The sequence below is a fragment of the Chiloscyllium plagiosum genome, chromosome 30, assembly GCF_004010195.1.
Source record: "Chiloscyllium plagiosum isolate BGI_BamShark_2017 chromosome 30, ASM401019v2, whole genome shotgun sequence".
NCBI lineage: Eukaryota > Metazoa > Chordata > Chondrichthyes > Orectolobiformes > Hemiscylliidae > Chiloscyllium > Chiloscyllium plagiosum.
The window spans coordinates 20,739,607-20,760,832 of record NC_057739.1 but is presented as its reverse complement, the minus strand read 5'-3'; the positions used below and the strand labels follow the sequence as shown (position 1 = coordinate 20,760,832).

At 40.8% G+C, this 21,226-nt stretch overlaps 1 protein-coding gene across 6 annotated transcripts in view; it reads left to right on the top strand.

Moving 5' to 3' along the window:
* The first annotated feature begins 6,671 nt into the window (after positions 1–6,671).
* Positions 6,672–21,226, top strand: part of whrna (whirlin a) — a 214,512-nt gene continuing 199,957 nt past the window's right edge. For 4 of the 6 annotated variants that reach the window (XM_043720018.1, XM_043720016.1, XM_043720015.1 and 1 more), the window contains exons 1-2: positions 6,672–7,559; positions 12,344–12,655. In XM_043720018.1, coding sequence (XP_043575953.1) covers positions 7,164–7,559; positions 12,344–12,655 — 708 coding nt within the window. In that variant the 5' untranslated portion in view covers positions 6,672–7,163. The remainder of the gene's footprint in view (positions 7,560–12,343; positions 12,656–21,226) is intronic. The other 2 variants (XM_043720020.1, XM_043720017.1) reach the window with 1 other exon arrangement.

Genomic DNA, 21,226 nt, shown 5'->3' with positions numbered 1-21,226 from the left:
GATCCCCAGACATAAACATTTACCTTATTACTGACACTCTTATTCTTCGCTTTCATTTATATGTGTTGGGGCTGTCCATGGTTCTTTGTTAACATAAAATGGCTGCCCATGGTTTCTAATTGATATAAAAATAGCCGAAAAAGATTGTTGGCTGAAGTAGTAATTTACTCAGTCAGAATTGTGGCCTTCATATCCATAGCAACCAGATAAAATAATAAAGTGTCTCACTGAAATCACATAATAGGATCTTATTGAGGAAAAGCAAATATATAGATATCGAGATAGTTTTGATAAGGGAGGGACTGACAGAAGCCCTTGTCACAAGCTAATTTAATGTTTGCTATTTAATATGTAACAGAAAGGGAAAAGCTTGGTTCATATTAGTTAAGAAGCTATAGATGATTATATTCATATATTTGTATCACGTATATATTTAAATAATATATATATAAAACATATTAGTTTTAATATATTACTTATAAGGTAATTAATTGGATTCCTGAAGAGTCAGGTTTGGACACATAGACTGCCTGGATAATGGACACCCTTGAGAATTCTTGATCGAGGCCCCTTTTACCAACTAGTCCAAAGTTTGTCATTTAGCAAAAATTAAAAGAAAAAGCCAGATTCCACAATAATTAAGATTCTTTAGGTAATTGTCACTACATATTATATACACCTCTATAGGTGTACTGAAGTTCTAAGTGCAACCAACAAACTAACGTTAAGGGATTTAACTAAATTCGCATAGCCAGACAGCCTTAGCGAGTTGGGAGAAACCCCCATCCTGCTAAGTGGGAAGATTGAGTAACAGATGCAGAAGTCAGTAGTATTGGAATATGACTGAATAAGATGCATTATGAAAGCCCAAAGAGAGGTGATAAGGATGTCTGGCAAACATCGTGAGATCATGGGAAGACCTGGAGTTGTTCATCATTGACCAATCAGTCACACGATTATCCTGATTGGATATAAATGCAATCAATTAATACAATTGGTTTGCAATAGTCAAAGGCAGGCTGAAAACAGATGTGTACAAGTTCAAGTCTTTCCTCTGTTCAGGGAAAAGGCCTTGGGACATTCAGAGGTTTTCTTCCCCACCAGTGTACGTCAATAAACTCTTCGACACTGGACTCTGGATGTTGAGTGATTCATTTAGTCATTCTGCCCCAACACTTGAAATAGTGTTATTTTAAACAAGATCTCTGCCTTGAAGCTGACTGTTTTATTACAAGTGAATATGTAATTGTAAGTGCGGGAATGATTCAGCATCACAACAGTTGCTTTTGCAAGGCGCCTGTTTCAAGTTAAATTCTCGGGTACAGATGCCTATGAGTCAACTTCTAAATGGAGATTTTCGGTTTCAGAGTTGAGCTGAGTACTCAGTTGCGCGTGTACCCCACTCTTATGATTTTTGCTGATGGTGCACAATTTCCTAAGGTACATTCATAGCATCCACAGGCATTGGTGAAGTTGATAATCTTCTCTTTGGTATTAATCCAATGTTTCTATTCCAGCATCAAAAACAGAAAAGGTGACTTTTACTATCCAAACTAAAGATGTACCAATGTAAATGACTCAAGGATTTTAATTGATTGGCTCATGATTTTGGACTTTAGCCACCATTATGATATGATCACTGTGACTGTTTAGTTAGAAGTATGCGCTTTTTATATGTGTTGCGTATTGAATAGGACAGAAAGGATATTATTGTGAATCAAAACTGTTCATTTTTTTATATTAATGGATCCTCTTTTTATATGATTGCAATCAATGAAGAATAATAAGAAATTCAGTTCTTTTAAGAACAGGTTTACATAATTGCCAATTTTCACAGATCTCATTGGGAGGTAAGAGAAGTAAGGGCAAATCACAGTCACATTTACCACTCTTGACATATTATTATATTGATCACTCAGTGCAGAACAATACTAAAGCCTTATTTCATTACTGTTGACTTATACCGTTTTTACAGCAATTAAACAAATTGAGCTTTCTAATACCATTGTTCCATCAATTCAGAATGTCAGCAATGTAAATGACAGTGAAGTATCCCAAGATTTTAATACTGCTTCATTAGTAATTGTGAAGTGACCTTCTTCAACTTCTCCTGAGCTTATTTGCACTTATTGCTCAATGCATTCTGACCATTGTATCCAGTATGATTCTTCTCACTTTTTATAATGACCTTCAGTAAACTGTTAAACAAGTCATTTCTGATATGAAATGGTGGAATTATGAGATTTATGACTTTACTTGCTGCTCAAAATCAGGAGGACAAGATGCCCAACAGGACTTGATATGCAATTAATGTGAACCATTTTAATCATTGTGTTGTTATCACATTTTGTATGCTCTTGCTTTTTCCAGAGTTGAAGATCTTACCAGCCAAAGGACCTCTTGCAAATTGTTTCCTTGCTTGTTATAAAACAAGCAGCTAACTTCTTTCTTCACATGTTTACTTGCCAGAGGCAGTGCATTTTTGTAGACTCCTTTTTACCAGAAACTCTACTTCCAACTCACTAACTGATGGCGGCTTTTGGTTCATGTTGTGCTGCTGCAAAACATCCTTTCTACTCTTTCAAAATAAACATTGAATGATTTAAACAGCGCCCAGTGGAGCACAGTTACACTATCAGAACATCAATGGAAACTTACATACAACAATGGAACGTGATCAACATCAAAATAAAATGTCATTCCCAAGGGCGATGATGCATTACATGCTCAGCAGTGTCCACCAATCACAAAATGTCTGTCCAGTGTCGGTGGACTCTGCTTGCTCCCTCTCTGTAGACACTAGGCGCAAATCAAACAATGAAAGGTAGTCAGGTGCCATGAAACACAACCTGAGGCTGTTGTTAGTCTCCTTGGTCAAGCTCATGAGCAGGACCACAAGAAGGTTCTCCAATCTGCCCATTCCCATTGCGCAGGGAGCCCAGAGATCAGGAGCATAGGGCTGAAGTGCAATTAAGAGATTTAAAAACAAAATGGAGATTGCAAGTGAAAATATTCAGAGTAAGCTGCAGACCAGAGACACTATATGTAGCCTGGTTCTTGTGAACCTACTTAAATGTATATTGTATGGGACTAGAGAAAGTGAGGACTGCAGATACTGGAGTTCAGAGTCAAAAAGTATGGTGCTAGAAATGGACAGCCAGTCAGGCAGCATCTGAGGAGCTGGAGAGTCGACACTTCATCAGGAATAATGATCAGGACTGCCTATTACAGCACTCTCCACACCAGTAATCCCCTTTCTACCCACTTAACATTAAAAAACACATGGTTTGAGTAGACATTGGTGGGACACTGCAACAAGAAGATTAAGGGGTTGATGTAAACTTACAATAGCGATTCTCCTCTCTATTCTGAATTGAGGGAAATTTCTAAGAAGAACTTGTCATAACAACAAGATGCATTTTACTGCATCATAGCTCCATGTTGCATTGAACCCTCCTCTTCCCCCCACTTCCACCCCACCCCCATTAGGCATAAGTGTGAAGGTATTAGAAGCAAGAGATGGCGTATCTGTATCCATCAGGACGTCTTCTAGATTTCTTTCTCCACTTGCCCACTGTGACATCATCAGGTTGTGTGGCACTTGATGTAACTTCAATATTAACATTTTTCCAGAGCATTTGCCTTATACCCAATGCTGGAAAACCTCAGGCACCTACTAGATGAAATTGGAGTTATAACTAGATTTGTACTTTCTTCCGGTGTTTAATAATTGCTCCCTAAAATATCAGTCAGTGACATTGAACGGCATATGTTCATTGTAAAACCTACTGGATCAAACGTATTTTTAAAATTGCCTCCCTTACGTAAAGGCATGACTAATACAGGAATGCATTGCAAACAGGGAAGGGTTCCTGTGGCACCTCTGACTCAGAAGACTTGGGTTCAATTCCCATGTATTCCAGGGGTCATTAAAAATATCTACAATTGAGGCAATTGAAGAGGATTAATGTCCCTAGGGACTGGAGTGATTTGACAGTGTGTCTGTTTGTGATTCCTCACATCTTTCTGTGTTAATACAATAACACAATTATAATACATGCTACATTGAAATTTGGGAATGACTTTGCCAACTTTGAATAACTGTATGAAATACAGCTTAAGAATCATTCCAGTAAAAACCTGCTTTACAAAATCAAGGGCTGTTTTACTGCAAACTATTACACGTGATTTCATATTTTGCACATTAACTATAAGAACAACCAATTATTAGGCATATATATTGCACAGAAGTGGCTAGTAGCTCATTGTCTGATTGTGTGGTTCAGAGTAAAAACAACAGAATGCTTTTAATCTTGCTCTGGATAGAATAGATTTTGGGACCTCCGCCTGTGAGTGGAAGGCAATGACAAATGACCATTGTGAAAAGCTGTTCAGGGGAAGCTGCCGGGATGCAGCATAGACAATGAGACAAAAACTTGTCTTTGACCAGAGCACATTTGACTGAATACTACACACTCTTCAAATGGCAAATTGGCTATTACATAACTTTTCTTTAAAAAATTCATTCACGGGATAAGGCCATCACTGGCTGGACCAGCATTTATTGCCCATCCCTGATTGCCCAGAGGGCAATTAAGAGTCAACCATATTGCTGTGGATCTGGAGTCACATGTAGGCCAGACCAGGTAAGGATGGCAGATTTCCTTCCCTAAAAGACATTTGTGAATCAGATGGGTTTTCACAACAATCAACAATGGATTCATGATCATCATTAAACTCTTAATTCTAGGATTTGTTTTTTAAATTGAATTCAAATCTCACTATCTGCTATGGCTCCCCAGAACATTACCTGGATCTCTAGATTAGCAGTCCAGCGATAATACCACTCGGCCATTGCCTGCCCGATGAGCTGTGACTAACACTTTGAGAGGGAAGAACATTTTCCAATTTTAATCTTAATTTTTATTTAGTGTTTTCCCATCATTGTACCCCAACCAACCTGACTGACACTGGAGAGGTCAGATGCTTTGTGGAGAAAATTGAAGGTGACAAATTCTACACACGATGCTGAGACTGTTCTGCTTTAATGGATCCTCAACCTTCCTTTACATACAGCAAATTGGAGCATGATTATCCAAAAATTGGGACCCATTCAAACTGCTCAAGTTATAGAATCATAGAATCATACAGTACAGAGGAGGCCCTTCAGCCCATTGAGTCTACATCCCCAAGGTAAATTTATTCAAATCCTATCCAAAAGCAATGCTTGATCAAGAAATAATTTTCATTGACAGATTGTGCAGACACCCTCCTCTGATTGATCGTCATTATTGACTTGTTCATTGGTGATTTTAAGAGATGCAGAAACTTCTGTGATATAACTAATAATAAGTTTTCCTTCTATCGTGCAATGACACACCTAGCATTAAAGTTCCAGTTTGTGCTTGCAATCTGCAATGTATCACTCCAGCTTTGACTGTGCTCAGGGCTCCTTGCAAATCGTAGAATTCTCTTGTATGGAGGAGTTTCTAATTCTGTAAATACAACCTGCATTTTCTGTTCCAAGCCTCCCACTCTAATCACAAAAAAAGTAAAATGGCTGCAAGTGGATCTTGGAAGAGTTCTTTTCCATTCCTAACTGACTTGTATCTACTTTTAAGATTATGTCCATTTCTTCTGGATCCCCTCACTATCAGAAAGTTTCTGTTTATCCATCATATCAAATCCTACAACCATTCCATTCACCCATTAAATCTAATCTTATGGAAATATAAACCAAGTCCATGCAACCACTCCTTATAATTCAATCCTTTAAGCATGGATAACAATGCTGAATTTATGTTGTACTCCTTCCAAGGGCAATTTATCCTCCAGACATGCTCAATGCTAAGTGCTATACTCCAGGTAGGATTTGAGCAGGACTCTGTACAACCGACCAGTCTCAGCATTGTGTGCCTTGTCCTTTAAATTTTAGTTACCTGCAATTTTGTGCACCTTGGGGTGACACTTAGTTCTTCAAGGAGTATACTTTCATTCAAATGGTGACAGTCCTGACACAAAGCAGCTTCGATGATGCTGTAGACACCTGACAAAAAAAAAAATGAGGTGCTTTTCATGAACACAGGACATCACAAGCACACTTTACAGTCATTGAAGTACTTTTGAAGTGTCATCTCTCTCTCTTTAGGCTCTGAGCCTGTCCTCTCTCTCCCTCCATCTCTGACCCTGCCCCCTCTCTCCCTCAGGCTCAGACTCTGACCCTCACTCTCCCTCAGACTCTGACCCTCACTCTCGCTCAGACTCTGACCCTCTCTCTCCCTCCATCTCTGACCCTGCCCCCTCTCTCCCTCAGGCTCAGACTCTGACCCTCACTCTCCCTCAGACTCTGACCCTCACTCTCGCTCAGATTCTGACCCTCTCTCTGCCTCTATCTCTGACCCTGCACCCTCTCTCCCTCAGGCTCAGACTCTGACCCTCACTCTCGCTCAGACTCTGACCCTCACTCTCCCTCTGACCCTGTCCTCACTTTCCCTCAGGCTCTGACACCGTCCCCTCTCTCCCTCCTGCACATGTCCAGCCGGCGCGTCCTAAGAGGCAGACGTGTCCTAGCAACGGGCTCAGCGGCGTCATTTCCGCGCGGAATGACAGCGAATGAAATTGCCAGGTGCGAGAAAGAGATACACAGAGAGAGAGAGAGAGATACAGCCAGACAGGGAACAGTGCGGGATAGATACTCCGGGACAGCGAGAGCGAGAGCGAGAGGGATCCCTGGACAGAGGGAGAGAAACACAGAGAGACAGAGAGAGACAGAGAGAGAGAGAGATGACCCAGGACTGAGAGGGAGACAGCCCCACTCCCGGGGACACAGGGACCCCCTCTCGGGGAAACAGAGACAAAGGGACCCCCACACCCCCGCCCCGGTCGATGCCACACTCGGGCAGCCCCCGGAGCCTGGCCGCGGGGGCTCGGCTTCCCTTTGGCGGGATGGCGAGGCGGTCGGGGCTCTGCTGACCGACAGACCATCCGCACCCCCAACCCCACTGGCCGTCCCAATCTCTCTCTCTCTCTCTCTCAGTGCCCGGTGCTGCCCGCCTCCTGTCGCTCTCCCTGAACCGGCTCGCCACCTCTCGGCTGGGGCAAGGACGGACGGAGCGAGGGAGGACACTCGGCCCTTCGCTCCTGCGGCGGTCCCACCGCACACCATGTCCACCGACTTCGAGCGGCTGTCCCTGAACTCCTCGGCTAACTCCATGGTGTCGGCCAGCGGCTCGGGCGGCCGCTCGCTCTCGTCCAACGTGAGGAAGCTGCACAACGCTCTGAACGTTTTACTGAGCGACTACGAGAGGGAGCAGTTCATCCACTGCCTGAACGTCTACCACTCCAAGCGCAACGTCTTTGACCTGGTGCAGACTTTGAAAGTGATCTTGAACAGCCCGGAGAAGCGGCAGCTGCTGCCCATGCTGCGGCTGGTCATCCCCAGGTCTGACCAGCTGCTGTTTGACCAGTACACCTCGGAGGGACTATACCTGAAAACAGAGCTGCTCACCCCGGCCACTGACAGCAGCCAAGCCCGCTCCGCCACTGCCAGCCACCTCCATGTAAGTCTTCCACCGGCTCAACCTGAATGCGGGGTTAGACAGCCCCTCAGAAAGGCATTGAACTTCCCCCCTTTCTCCACACGCTCAGTTCATTGCAAATTCCAGTGCGCTGCTGTAACCGACCAATATTTATACTCGCTTTAAGTGCACTAATTAATAAGTAAGTGAATGGAATTAAATACCGCGTTGAATATTTTAGAGTAAAACAGAAGGGTGCATCTCAGTTGTTTTGTTTTTGTTTGGCTGTTAACATTGCTCTGTTCAGTTCTGTCCCTCGCAGTGCACCTCTCCCTCAGTGCAGAGCTCTGAGCCGACTTTTACTGCGCGCTTTATTGCTGTCCAGGGTTTTAATCCCGCCTGAATTCACTGTCCCCCTCCCCACGCACAGCATATGTTATTAATGCGAATGCCTCTCACTCACACTCTCATCAGCGTTATTCCGGCAGAGAGAGAACGGTCTCGGATGACACATTCCAGCACTGAAGGTCCCAGGTGCTGACACTAGACAGAGCTGTGGGAACCTCAAGTTAGACAGCAAGAGGAGCCAAACTGATGGGGGAAAGTGAATCAACAATTCATCACCAGTGCGGCTGGAAAGCAAGCAGGGCGCACAGTCGTGTGGCCACTGGGTCTTGAGAGCTGACCAGCAAAGACAAAACACATGTTCGTTAACATTGGTACTTGGTATAAATGTATTTTAACCCCCCGAGCCCAAAGATTTAAGATTAGTCGTCGAAGATGAGGATGTTTGTTGCAGTTTCTTACAAAAAAAAAGACCATTGGGAACCATAAATATTGATGGGGAGCACTTGCCGGGATGAACCGTGTCTTTTTCACGGCCCGACTGTCCCACACAAAAACAGAAATTAAATCCAGCACAGTCCGCTTTCTCCCGGGTTCGGAGAGAGTAGGGGATCAGAGCAAGCGAGCAAATGGCTGGGACATCCGGGAAAATCCAGCACTGAGAAATCATTGACACTGTGTCGAGGGAAGTTTCACTTCGGGTTTAAAATGCCTGTAATAGGGAGGGCAGCTGGCCACGGGACTGAACTGTTGAGAGATCCGTCTGCTGTTTATTTCCGTCCTTTTCAAAATGTGTAAGAGTGGAATCCCTGAGGTTTGGCTTGGCTCCTGTTAGAATTCAAACGTGACGAGTAAACTTGTAACCTGTATTCTGATCGCAGACGACAAAATCATACCAATTCACCAGCTTGCAGCTGGGCGCCCACTCTAACTATCTGAAACATATGAGCAATTAAAGAAATCACTTGGAACCAAAACACCTTGTACCATCAAATAGCAGCTCTCTGTCTCAGTGAGCATACACCCTAGCCAATATAGCACAGCTAGAGTGTACTAAGTATTGGCTTTTACCCGTTACTGTAGCTTCAGAAACAGAGTGCCAGAATAGCTGGTACGCAATTGCATGTGTTAGCTATTTGTAATAAATTCGGGGAGATACGTTCGAGGCTGCTTTGATTGTTATTAGATTAGATTCCCTACAGCGTGGAAACAGGCCCTTCGGCCCAACAAGTCCACACCAACCCTCCGAAGGGCAACCCACCCAGACCCATCCCCTACATTTACTCGTGCACCTGACACTACGGCTAATACATGCTATTGTGGTCTAAGTATTCAGTCAACTTCATGGAGAAATAGCAGGCTCGGAAGAACTATTTCCACACACTGGATTGAGATTCTTCTTTTGTAACTCCAGCCCCCATCCTTATTAAGTGCTGTGTATGTTACAGTCTTCCACCTCAGTCCCTATGTGAGGTATCGTTCAGGAGCATACTACAGCTGAAGGGGGAAACAATACTAGGATTGGTCCAGACACCAAATCGCTTTTACAAGTCTGCACATTCTCGCTGCTCCCAGCCCCACAAGGCAGGAAGCGATTTGACTGGTATCTGTGCACAATAAACAAGGGAAGACTGGAATCAGCAAGAGAGCTGGGTTTAGGTGGCATGCTAAGAAATCCAGATGGTGTAAATCAGAAACCAAAACAGAAGTTGCTGGAAAAGCTCAGCAGGTCTGGCAACATTTCTGAAGAGAAATCAGTTAAGGTTTCGGGTCAGGTGACCCTTCCTCAGAACTAATGGTAGCTAGGAAAATGTTGGTTTGTATGCAGAAGATAGGGTGGATGGGGGCGTGTAAGGAGTAAATGATAGGTGGGGATAGAGCCCAAAGAGAGAGAAGAGCAGTTGGGCAAAGGAGTGGATAACATCTGGCTAGGAGAGTGAACAGCTGTTAATTGGACTGTTAGTGGCAAACAATAATGACAGACTATGTGATATCAAGGCCTGATGTGTAACGTAGGGGGCTAGGACAGGAGAGTTCAGGCCCTAAAATTATTGAACTTGACATTGAGTGCGGAGGTCTGCAGGGTCCCAAACCAAAACGAGGTGATGTTCTTCCAGCGTACGTTGAGCTTTGCTGGAACACTGCAGCAAGCCTGAGACAGAGTTTTTGGCCAGGGAACAGGGTGGCGTGTTAAAGTGGCAGGCAATCAGAAACTCAGAGTCATTTCTGCGAGCAGCATGTAGATATCCTTCGAAGCAGTCCCTCAATCTACACTGTGTTTCCCCAGTGTGGAGGAGACCACATTGTGAGCAGCGAATGCAGTAGATTAGATTATGTGAAGTGCAAGTGAAGCACTGCTTGACCTGAAAGGTGTGTTTGGGCCCTTGGAATCTGAGGAGGGAGGAGGTAAATGGGCAGGTGCTACACTTTCAGTGGTTGCAGGGGAAGGTATTGCACATATGAGTTAACTTATTTTTCAATGTATTGACCTTGGCTCACCTTGCCTATTGGTCTTTGACTAACAGACATTGGTCTTTAATCCAGCTCCAAAGTTTGGAATAAAAAAAGCTCTCCTTTGTGCTGCTTACAAACAATTTCAAATGAAATGAGTTTCAGCAATTTAACAGTGGTCTAAGGGCTTAGAGTGCAAATCATTACTATAGGTGCCAATTACTGACTTATTCTCAATTACAAGTGTAAAAATTGCAGCTAAAAATTAAAGAACCAGAATATTTTTTCCATGAGATTTGTGAGAAATAAATCTGCTCCAATGATAATAATATACATTTTTCAATAACTAATCTTGTTAATTGTAAAATAAAAGCTTACTGAAAAGTAATCAGCTATTTAAAACCAAGTCCACAAGTTCTCAAAGGAAGGTATACTAAAACATGAACCTTCCCCTTCTTTCTTCATTGTCCCAAAAATGTTGCATTTTACACTTTTATGTGTCCTTCTGATGTCCAAAGCTAGCAGTTTACAGCCATTGATATATTTTTGAAGTGTTGTCATGGATCATAATCCTGGATCAAAATCCTGGAATTGCTTCCCCGATGTTATTGTGGGTCAGCCAACAGGAGATGGACTGCAGTCATTGAAGAAGGCAGCTCACCACCACCTTCTCAATGGCAATAAGGGACGGGCAATAAATGCTGGCCAGCCAAGCCATGCCTGCATCCCATGAGTGAACAACTTAAAAAATGCAAAACTGTATAGAGAAACACAACAGGCATCTTATGCATGAGATTGAAATCATAGCCAGGTAATCTCTTTTAATGTGTCAGTGAGAGACTATATGTTCGCAAGGATGCATGAATAATTTCATGGCACTTATTGGTCTACTTATACAGATTCTTATACATCCATTTGAGAGGCCAAATGTGACATCAGTTTCACATCTCATCTGACAATGGCACCTTTGACCCTTCAGTACTTTATTGAAGTGTTAAGCATGATTATATGTTCAAGTTGAAAGAAAATACAAGAAAAACTCAGTAGATCTTGCAACATGTTTGGAGAGAAAAGCAGAGTTGAAGCTAATGACTCATTTTTCGAACTGGGGAGTTGTTGAGCTCAAAATGTTGACACTTTCTCTCTCCAAAAATGCTACCAGACCTGCTGAGTTTCTTTAGCACTTCCTTATTTTTATTTTCGATTTCCACCATCTACAGTATGTTGCCTTTAAATTGATACATGTTCAAATCTCTGGAGAGAGGATTTGAACCCACAACCATCTGAATCCCATTACTGAGTGAAGGTGGACTGCTAAAGATAGAGATTATTGACTTGCTGAAAATGTCTGTAATGGAGAATGGATGAAGTCAATGAAGATGAATATAGCTAGAAGGGGATAGTGGAGCATATGTGAGATTGAGACATTGAGAAATTAATTGTAAATATAATTTTAAAATTATTTCAAAAATTATATATATTTTATTTTAAGAGAAGCCCTAATTGTAAAAAGGTATGAAGCTGTGGTTTTAGCCTTTCAATAATTTTTGAAATAATTTTAAAATTATATTTGCAATCAATTTCTCAAAGAACCAAGTGGGACAGTAATCTCAATCTCAAGCATGTTCTACTATTCATTAGCAAGAGAGAGAGAGATCCAGATCCAGTGTAAAGTCCAATGTATATGTATTCTCTTTGTAAAGCACTTCACACTGGAGTAACAGAAATATATCAATTTGTCAATAGTTCTATTCAATGAAATTCTACACAGTGCAAAGCTGAAGGAATATTTAAAATAATTGTTTGTTACTCATGTTTAAATCTAATTAATTGTATTGCATTCAAACTTAAAATTTAATGATCATCAATAAGGATTAGCTCTTTCAACAATTGTATTTGGGAATATATTACGTAACACGGTGTATTTTCTGCATGTGCTTCATTGATTTTTTTCTTGGTTATTTGCATATAACTACCATTTATATTGGATTGCCTGTTAAATTATTTGTTTTTGTTTCTTTTTCCCTTAGCAATTAGACTCCCAAGTTTCCAGACAAGTGCAAGTAAATTTCAGCACTGATCAACGGACAGCTCCTTTCTATCCAAGCTTAGTAATGAAAGAAAATTATGGCGAGATCAGGCAGGTGGCACTGAAAAGAAACAAAACAAATGAAGGTTTGGGTTTCAGCATCCGAGGAGGAGCTGAGCATGGGGTCGGCATCTATGTGTCACTTGTTGAACAAAACTCATTAGCTGAAAAAGAAGGGCTTCGAGTAGGAGATCAGATCTTGCGAGTGAATGACAAGGTGTTTGATAAAGTCACCCATGGAGAAGCTGTTAAGGTAAGTCTTTCAATTGAAAATGTCATATACATTGATGCAATATCAATGAATAATGCTGTTCAATCCTTTCTATCTTTTGTAACTTTGATTCAGTTTAAAACAAAATATCCAAAGTGTATTTCAATATTAAAGCCGGAAGAATTCATAGGTAAAAATTTACTAAACTCCAATTTCTAATTTGAGAGTAAAATACATTGCAGCATGGCAGTTATGATATCTTTACAACTACATTGAAGCTGTTTTACAGGCAATTAATACATTTACATCAGCTGAACCCTGAAGTGAATTTGAACTACAATATTGTTGGAGTGAAGAGTTGTTATAGGACTACCAGTTTATACAGCACATATTTTTGTACTCATTGCACGATGCTAAACCAAAATCAGAGTTAATTATGTATATATAATATAATTTTTGTTTTGTGATACTGACACAGATGTGAACAGATTAATAACTGGGAAATCATTGAACATTGACTTTAGATCAATCATGAGAAAAACAATCACTCTTAGGATGAAATCCCAAATGAAATGGAGAAAGACATTATTTCATTCCAAGGATAGAGTGGGATAATTCCTCTGCAATTATTATTTCATGAACATGATTTTGAGACTAGCTAGATGAACTGCAAAGTTTTATCTGATCTAACAATTTTTTTGTGACTGTAATTTTATATAATCACTCATGTCAACTGAAACTTTAAGTTTTAGAAATTGTTACTGCAATCATTCTCAGATTAAAGTAACCACCATACTATGATATTAACGCTACTGGAAGCTATTCATTTGGAGACACTAATTTTCTTCAGTCCAGAAGTCAATAACTGGCTCAAAGATTGTCTGATGTCACCATAATTTTATCCAACCAAGGCTAATTGCCAGCTGGTATCACCCATTTTATTTAGTGCTGATTGCTGTCATTGTTTTGAGACAGACCAAAGTTCTTTTCTAATCATGAGCTGAAGAAACTGGGATAACAGGTCATAAGTTCTCCTTTCATAGCTGAGACACAGATTATTAGAGCTGAACCATATAAAACACTGGTTAGGCAACAGCTAGAATGCTGCATTCAGTTCTCTTTATTATACATTAGCAAAAACATGCCTGCACTGAAGAGGGTACAAAGAAATGTCCATGAGGTTGTTGGCAGATTGGAGAAAATAGGCTAGGGTTATTTTCTTTGGAGGCTGAGTCCAAATCTAATGTAAGTATACAAAATTATTAAGGGTATAGAGGAAGGTGCTGTTCCTCTTGGTTGAAATTTGCTTTCCAGGATTTAAGATAAAAGATAGGAAATTCAGAGGGAGTTTGAGGAAATGTTTTCACCAGAAGGATGGTGGGACTCTGGGACCCACTAATGAAAGTTTTGTTGAGATGGAAATGTTTTTAACACACGCAAAAATGGTTAGATGCACACTTGAAGTTGGATTAGATTTGATGGCTATTTCTCAGCTGGTGCAGATTTGAAGGGGCAAATGACCTCTCTCCAGTCTGTAAATTTCAATGATTCTATGGTCTTTTTAATGGACATTTGTTACAGTAACATTTCTTATTTTTATTACAGACAGTCTGTCGCAATTCAAATTTGTATGACATAGGATTACATCAGCTGAGCAAGGCACAATCAATAAAACTGTTGAAGCGTTCTGCGTTCTTAAAATGATATTACTGAATGTGCAGTCCATCTGCTGTGCATAAAATTTGGCAATGCACTTTTAAATAATAGCTTTGAGGTCCATTTTCTGACCTATTTTTCTCCCACTACCTGTGCTGAAGACATTAACTCCATGACAAGGGAATTTGCCGTCCTGATGTCCCTAGTCTAAGTTCCCATTGTTCATAAGTAGTTTCAGTCTATCTCTGCCAAAACACCTTCAGCAGGCTTTGCTGCATGGTGATTTTAGATGGACCAAACGGAGTAAATTTTCTGTCCCCAAAGCAGGACACCAAAACTAATTAAATTAAATGATTATTTGCAACACAGGATGTTCCATTAACACTAGCCAGATAACAATGAATCCATCAGGAAAATATTCTCTGAATGTTCAAAGCTGGCTCGAGATGTGCGGACAGACTGTAACATATTCAAAAATCAGTGACTGATAAAATTCACCACATTCATTATAACTAGCAAGAAGCTTGGGAATAGATCAAAGTATCAATGGGGGTGGTGATCATGGGGTGGGGTGAGGGGGTTTGCTGGGTGGGAGTGGAAATAGCAGGATGGAGAGGATGTAGCATTAGCATTATGCTTCTATGTTTCTTTTCCATGAATATTTTGGAAAATCTTTAGCAAGATATGCAAATAGTGTGGAAAACATTTGTTGTAATTCTAACAACTGAACACCAAAGTTGTTTGTATTATGTTGGAGTATTATCTTCATTCTGGTGAAGACAAATTAAGTTGTTCTCTCATCAGTAAGGAGTAATTTACTTTATTCATTCAGAACCAATAGCAAATTGCTGCTGGTTAACTGGGCATAATAAATTGTATCTGTGACATCAGGCTTTTTGACTTAGATTTTGAAATCATGCTATATATCATTGAGTAGTAAAATAAAAATGGATAACTCAAGGTCATTCAAGGATGAAGCTTCTGAAATTCTTCCCAAAATTATAATTTGGAAATGATTGAAGTTGAGGGCTAAATACACGAGAGATTAATATCAGTAACCATTCAGTATCTATGTGTTGTTTTTTGTTAAACCATGAACTGAATCGCAGTTGTGGTACACTTTGCATCCTTATTCAGTTATACAGTTTGATTCTGCGTTAAGTCACTTATAACAAGAATGGCTTAGCTTCAGATTGCAGCTTTAACTTAGAAAAATGGTTCATTTCACTTCCCTGTTAAATAAAGAAACACTCAAAGTTAAAAGCGGGTAGTGTTATGATCCTACCTGATGTTATTATTGGACAAGTTAAATTCCAGACTGAAAACTGGGCAGTGAAATGAACCATTTTTCTAAGTTAATGATGCTATATGATGCTAAGCCATTGTTGTTGCAAATAAATTAATGTTGAATTGAACAGTTTGACAGATGATATTTTGTTTGTTTTTGCTTTTGGTTTAATGAGTGGCCTCTTACTGAAACATAAATATGCAATGCTGATGATTTAGTATTAACAATAAAACAGTTTATTACACAAAAGAAATGAAGATAAAATAGATTACAGCAAATATTTACATGTAACACACATTGAAAGATTTTCTAAAACACAGTCAAATCTAATCACATTAATCCCATTATAGTTCTCTGTTATTGTACTCAATGCCACAGAGAATTCTGTTCTCCACCACAGATTTAACTGTGGCTTCAAGTCTTGATCTCAGTAATCTGATTGCCTCTTACTCAATTTTATATATTAGAAATTCTCAGCTTCACATAATTTCTTCAGGGTTTTAACTGAATACTTCTGGTGCTGAATGTTTTAGATAAACTCCTTACACTGAGATAACCTATTTGGTGCCAGTTATAAACGAGCAACCCTTCTCAGTGCAATTGTTTTATACATTTAACTTCAGCCATGAGTTCTGCAAACTTGCCAAACTGAGACCCAAAAGCATTTTCCAAGTTGTGGGCATTCCCCCTAATTCAATGAAAAAAATATAAATCTCTGATGTTGCAAAGTGAATACCTAATTCAAAACTCTTCACTTTGTTTGTTGGTAAAATATCTCCCAATGAAAACAAAACCCCATTACACACCAGAAACTCCCTTTCTCACTGTCTTTTTTATTTCAAGAAATCACCTATTTCTATTGAAATATCTATCAGTTAATCATTAAACCTCTTCAGACATAAATCAAAACCTACATGCCACTAGCTCCAATCAAAACTCTAAAATAAATGACATAATATACACAGAAATCATACATTTTACATCATAGTAACAATTACCAAACAATTGGCCAAAGCTTGTGGGTTTTGAAGAAAATAAGGAACAAAAATGAGAGAGAAAGATGGATTTCAAGAGCAATTCTGGAGAGTGGACATAGATGATCGAAAGAACAGTTGAATTGGTGGAATGATGTTGAGGGGATTACACAAGAGGTTAAAGTCAAGAACAAAGAAAGATGGTGAGGGCATTGGTGAGACCAAATCTTGAATACTGTGTACAGTTTTAGTCTCCTTATTTAAGGAGAGATGTAAATGCACTAATGGCAGTTCAGAGGAGTTAACTAGATTGATACCTGTTATGAGTGGGTTGTCTTATGACGATAGGTTGGACAGTCTGAACTTTTCTTCCCTGGAGTTTACAACAATGAAGAGTAACCTGATGGAAGCTTATATGTTCCTGAATGGTCTCAACAAGATGACTGTAGAAAGAATGCTTTTTCTTGTGAATGAGACTAGAATTAGAGGGGCAGTATTTAAAATCAGGGGCTGCCCAGAAATTAGGAATTTTTTTGTGTCAGTGAGTTGTCCAACTTTAGAACTCTGTCTCAGAAGGCAGTGGAAATTGTGTCATTGAATATTTTTAAGATAGGTAGATACATTTCTGTTAGGCAGGGGAATGAAAGATTATCAAGGGTAGATGGGACTGCAGAATTTGAAACACAAACAGATCAGCTGTGAACTTATCAAATAGCAGAACAAGTTCCTGGGGTCAATGGTTCTACATTTGCGACAGTTCCACATATTCATCAACTGATTGTGGGATTGTCAGGTAATAGGAGGTTAAAGAGATGGGACAGAAAAAAGCCGAAGGGACTTAAAACACTGAGATCAGGTGCAAATTTTAATCTAAGCACTGAGCGTCAAAGTAGTCAGAAAAAAAGAATATGCACTGAGACATGTCTTTCTAAATGATGGGATATTCCAAAGCAGTTTCAGCTAATACAAAGTCTTGAGGTGTCGGCATTATTAAAATGTAGGAGATGTACAAAATATTTCTTGCACAGTAAGATCCCACCGGAAACCGAGCAAGTTTGGTTGGCAAATATATAGTTTCCATGATGCTGGGGAAAATATGTTCCTCTTCTAAATACTTCCACATTCACCAGAGAGGGCAGAAAGTATATCAGTTTAATGTCTTATCCATGAGACGACATTTCCAATACAGCAATTCTCCCTCGGCTTTATTCTTATTTGATTCTTCTGTAACAATTTGTGGAGCTATTTCAGAGGCAGTGAAGAATGACTCACATTGCTATAGGTAAAAACAATGACTGCAGATGCTGAAAACCAGATTCTGGATCAGTGGTGCTGGAAGAGCACAGCAGTTCAGACAGCATCCGAAGAGTACTGCTTCTCGGATGCTGCCTGAACCGCTGTGCTCTTCCAGCACCACTAACCAATGTCCTGTACAGCCGCAACATGACCTCCCAACTCCTGTACTCAGCACTCTGACCAATAAAGGAATGCAGGCCAAATGCCTTCTTCACTATCCTATCTACCTATAAGTCTACTTTCAAGGAGCTATGAACCTGCACTCCAAGGTATCTTTGTTCAGCAACACTCCCTCAGACCTTACCATTAAGTTTATAAGTCCTACTAAGATTTGCTTTCCCAAAATGCAGTACCTTGCATTTATCTGAATTAAACTCCATCTGCCACTTCTCAGCCCATTGGCCCATCTGGTCCAGATCCTTATATAATCTGAGGTAACCCTCTTCGCTGTCCACTACACCTCCAATTCTGCTAATGATATAAATTTGGTATGAACATTTTTGTTACACAATGGCATTCAAGATAGAAGTCAGAATTTGGCAATTCAGGTTTAATCCTTTCAGTTGTGTATATTTTCCTATGTTTCTACATGTGTTTGTTTTTACTTGTCAAAATCTTCAAATCAAAAAGGAATCATCGTAAATGTGAATGCAGGCCTCCAATCTCTTAAATTTTTAAAGTATTTGTGTTTATCTGACTTGTAAATTTTGTTTTGATGCTGTTAAGGGATTTTAATGCTTTCAAATGGACCAGTCTTTACTTTAAGCTTCCTCTAATCTCAATGTGATTAGAGGCAGTGGAGTCTCTCTATCCACCACAATTCAGCTACTAGCACCTTCACCTCTGAGTTAGAAGACTCTGTGTTCAAGTCCCATGCCAGGGACTTGAGTATAAAACTCAAATCTTATACACTCCTGTGCTACTCTGAGTGAGGGCTGCAATGTTGCTCATGTGATCTTTAGGATACAATATTAAACTGAGGCTCAAGCATATTCTCAAATTGATGTCAAAGATTTGGTGACATTACATCAAAGAAGTTTCCAAAGATGTGCAGGTTATGTGGATTAGGCATGGTAAATGCAGGGTTACAGGGATAGGGCAAATGTCTGGTTTTGGGTGGGATGCTGTTCGAAGGGTCGGTGCAGGTTCGATGGGCCGAATTACCTCTTTCCACAGTGTGGGGATTCCAGAATCGATGATTCTAAGAGTGAGGGAATTATGTCTGGTGTCTCAGCCAATGTTTATCATCAATCAACATCACAAAACAGATTATCTGGCTGTTATCACACTATTATTTATGGGAACTTGCCGTGTGCAAATTGGCATTTGCTGCACTACAATGGTGACTATCAAGAGTACATCATTGGCTGAAAAAACACTTTGGAACAACCTGAATTTGTGAATGCTTTTTTTTTCCCTATTTCTTAACTAATCTCCACCTCCAGTGTGATCAAGAAAATTGCAATTTAGATATTCTTGCATATTGCCATAACAGTTAGTTAGAAACCCAGAAACAGATATTCTGCAGTAGAAATGGAGTCTTTCTTCTTCTTCCATCCTCCCTGTTTCTGAGTCAACTTATCATCAGGATTGCACCGATGGTATATAAATATTTTTCAATTGTATACGGTCACTTCATATCTGATTAACAATTGGCCCTTGGGCATCATCACCAAAATTAGATCAATTTCTTATACATTTCCTTTCTGTGTGTGAGAACTAATTATACTCAAACTCAATTCCATGTGTCCTTACTTAACAGTGAACTTGAACATTACAGCCTGTCTCTAAGCCTTCTCCTGGGCACCATGAAGGGAGAAATCAAAGATGCAGATCCTGGGTTCACTCTCAGAGTAGGACCATTCCCTGAGTTTGTGATAATCCCATTATCACAAAATTGTGATAGTGTAGAAAGAGGCTATTCAGCCCATTATGTAACACAGGCTGTCTGACCATTTTGATTTTGTGCTATTTTCCAGTCTTTTCTCCCTAACCCGGCACTTTATTTTTATTTAAATAATCATCCAAAGTCTCTTGAATGCCTGAAGTGAACCTGCCTCCACGTTGCTTCTTGGCAGTGCATAATAGACTCTAGCTATTAGCTGTGTGAAAATGTCTATTTTCTCCCAACTTGTATTTGCTTCTTTATGTACACTTGGTATCCCAGGCTTACTTCAAAGGAGAGCAGTCAGAGGTCCCTGGGCATGAGGATGGTGCAGCAGAGCAAACCTCAAGTTTTATTTTGAAGAAATAATATCAGGAGTGTTTGAGTTTCTCCAGGTTAGCAACCAATCACACTATTAAATGCAAATTACAAAATCTTGGCAAAGGTCATTGCCAACCGGGTCAGGTCTGCTCTGGGATTGGTGATCCATCCTGACCAAACCTGTGCTGTACCAGGCAGGAAGATCGCTGAGAGTCTCGCGCTTCTCAGGGATACGATTGCCTATGTGCAGGACAGAGGGTTGGACACCTGCCTCATCAGCCTGGACCAGGAGAAAGCCTTTGACAGGATATCACATATGTATATGAGCGATGTTCTCTCGAAAATGGGCTTTGGGGAGGGAATCTGCAATTGGATCAGACTGCACTACACCAACATTGTCAGGGCAGTCTCAATCAATGGGTGGGAATCAGATAGCTTCCCAGTCAGATCTGGAGTCAGGCAGGGCTCCATTTGCCGAGTCCGTCAGGAAGGATGCGAGCCTGAGAGGGGTGACTATTCCTGGCAGCGGGGCCTGCAGGTTAAGGCCTCCCTGTACATGGAAGATGTTGCCATTTTCTGCTCGGATCCGCTGTCTGTGCACAGACTCTTGTGCATATGTGACCAGTTCGAACGGGCCTCGGGGACCAAGGTCAACCGAGGAAAGAGCGAGTCCATGCTCTTCAGGAACTGAGCCGACCGATCCTTCATCCCCTTCACCGTCAGGACTGACCACCTGAAGGTGTTGGGTATTTGGTACAGGGGGGCTGGGGCGTGCATCAAGCCTTGGGGGGAGCGTATCAAGAAAGTGAGGCAGAAACTGGGCAGATGGAAGTGATGGTCGCTCTCCATCGCGGGTAAAAGACTGGTCATCAGGTGTGACGCACTGTCAGTGTTGTTATATGTGTCACAGGTCTGGTCTATTCCCAGGACCTGTCCCATCACAGTCACCCGGGCCATCTTCCATTTTATATGGAGATCAAAGATGGCCAGGGTCCGTAGGGACTCGATGTACAAAGCTCTGGGCAACGGGGGAAAAAGCACACCAAATGCCACCCTCACCCTGATGGCCACCTTTGTGTGTGGCTGCACCAAGCTGTGCATGGATCCCTGGTACGTAAACACCAAGTGTCACTACGTACTGAGGTTCTACCTGTCCCCGGTGTTGCGAAGGATGGGCCTGGCCTCGCTGCCGC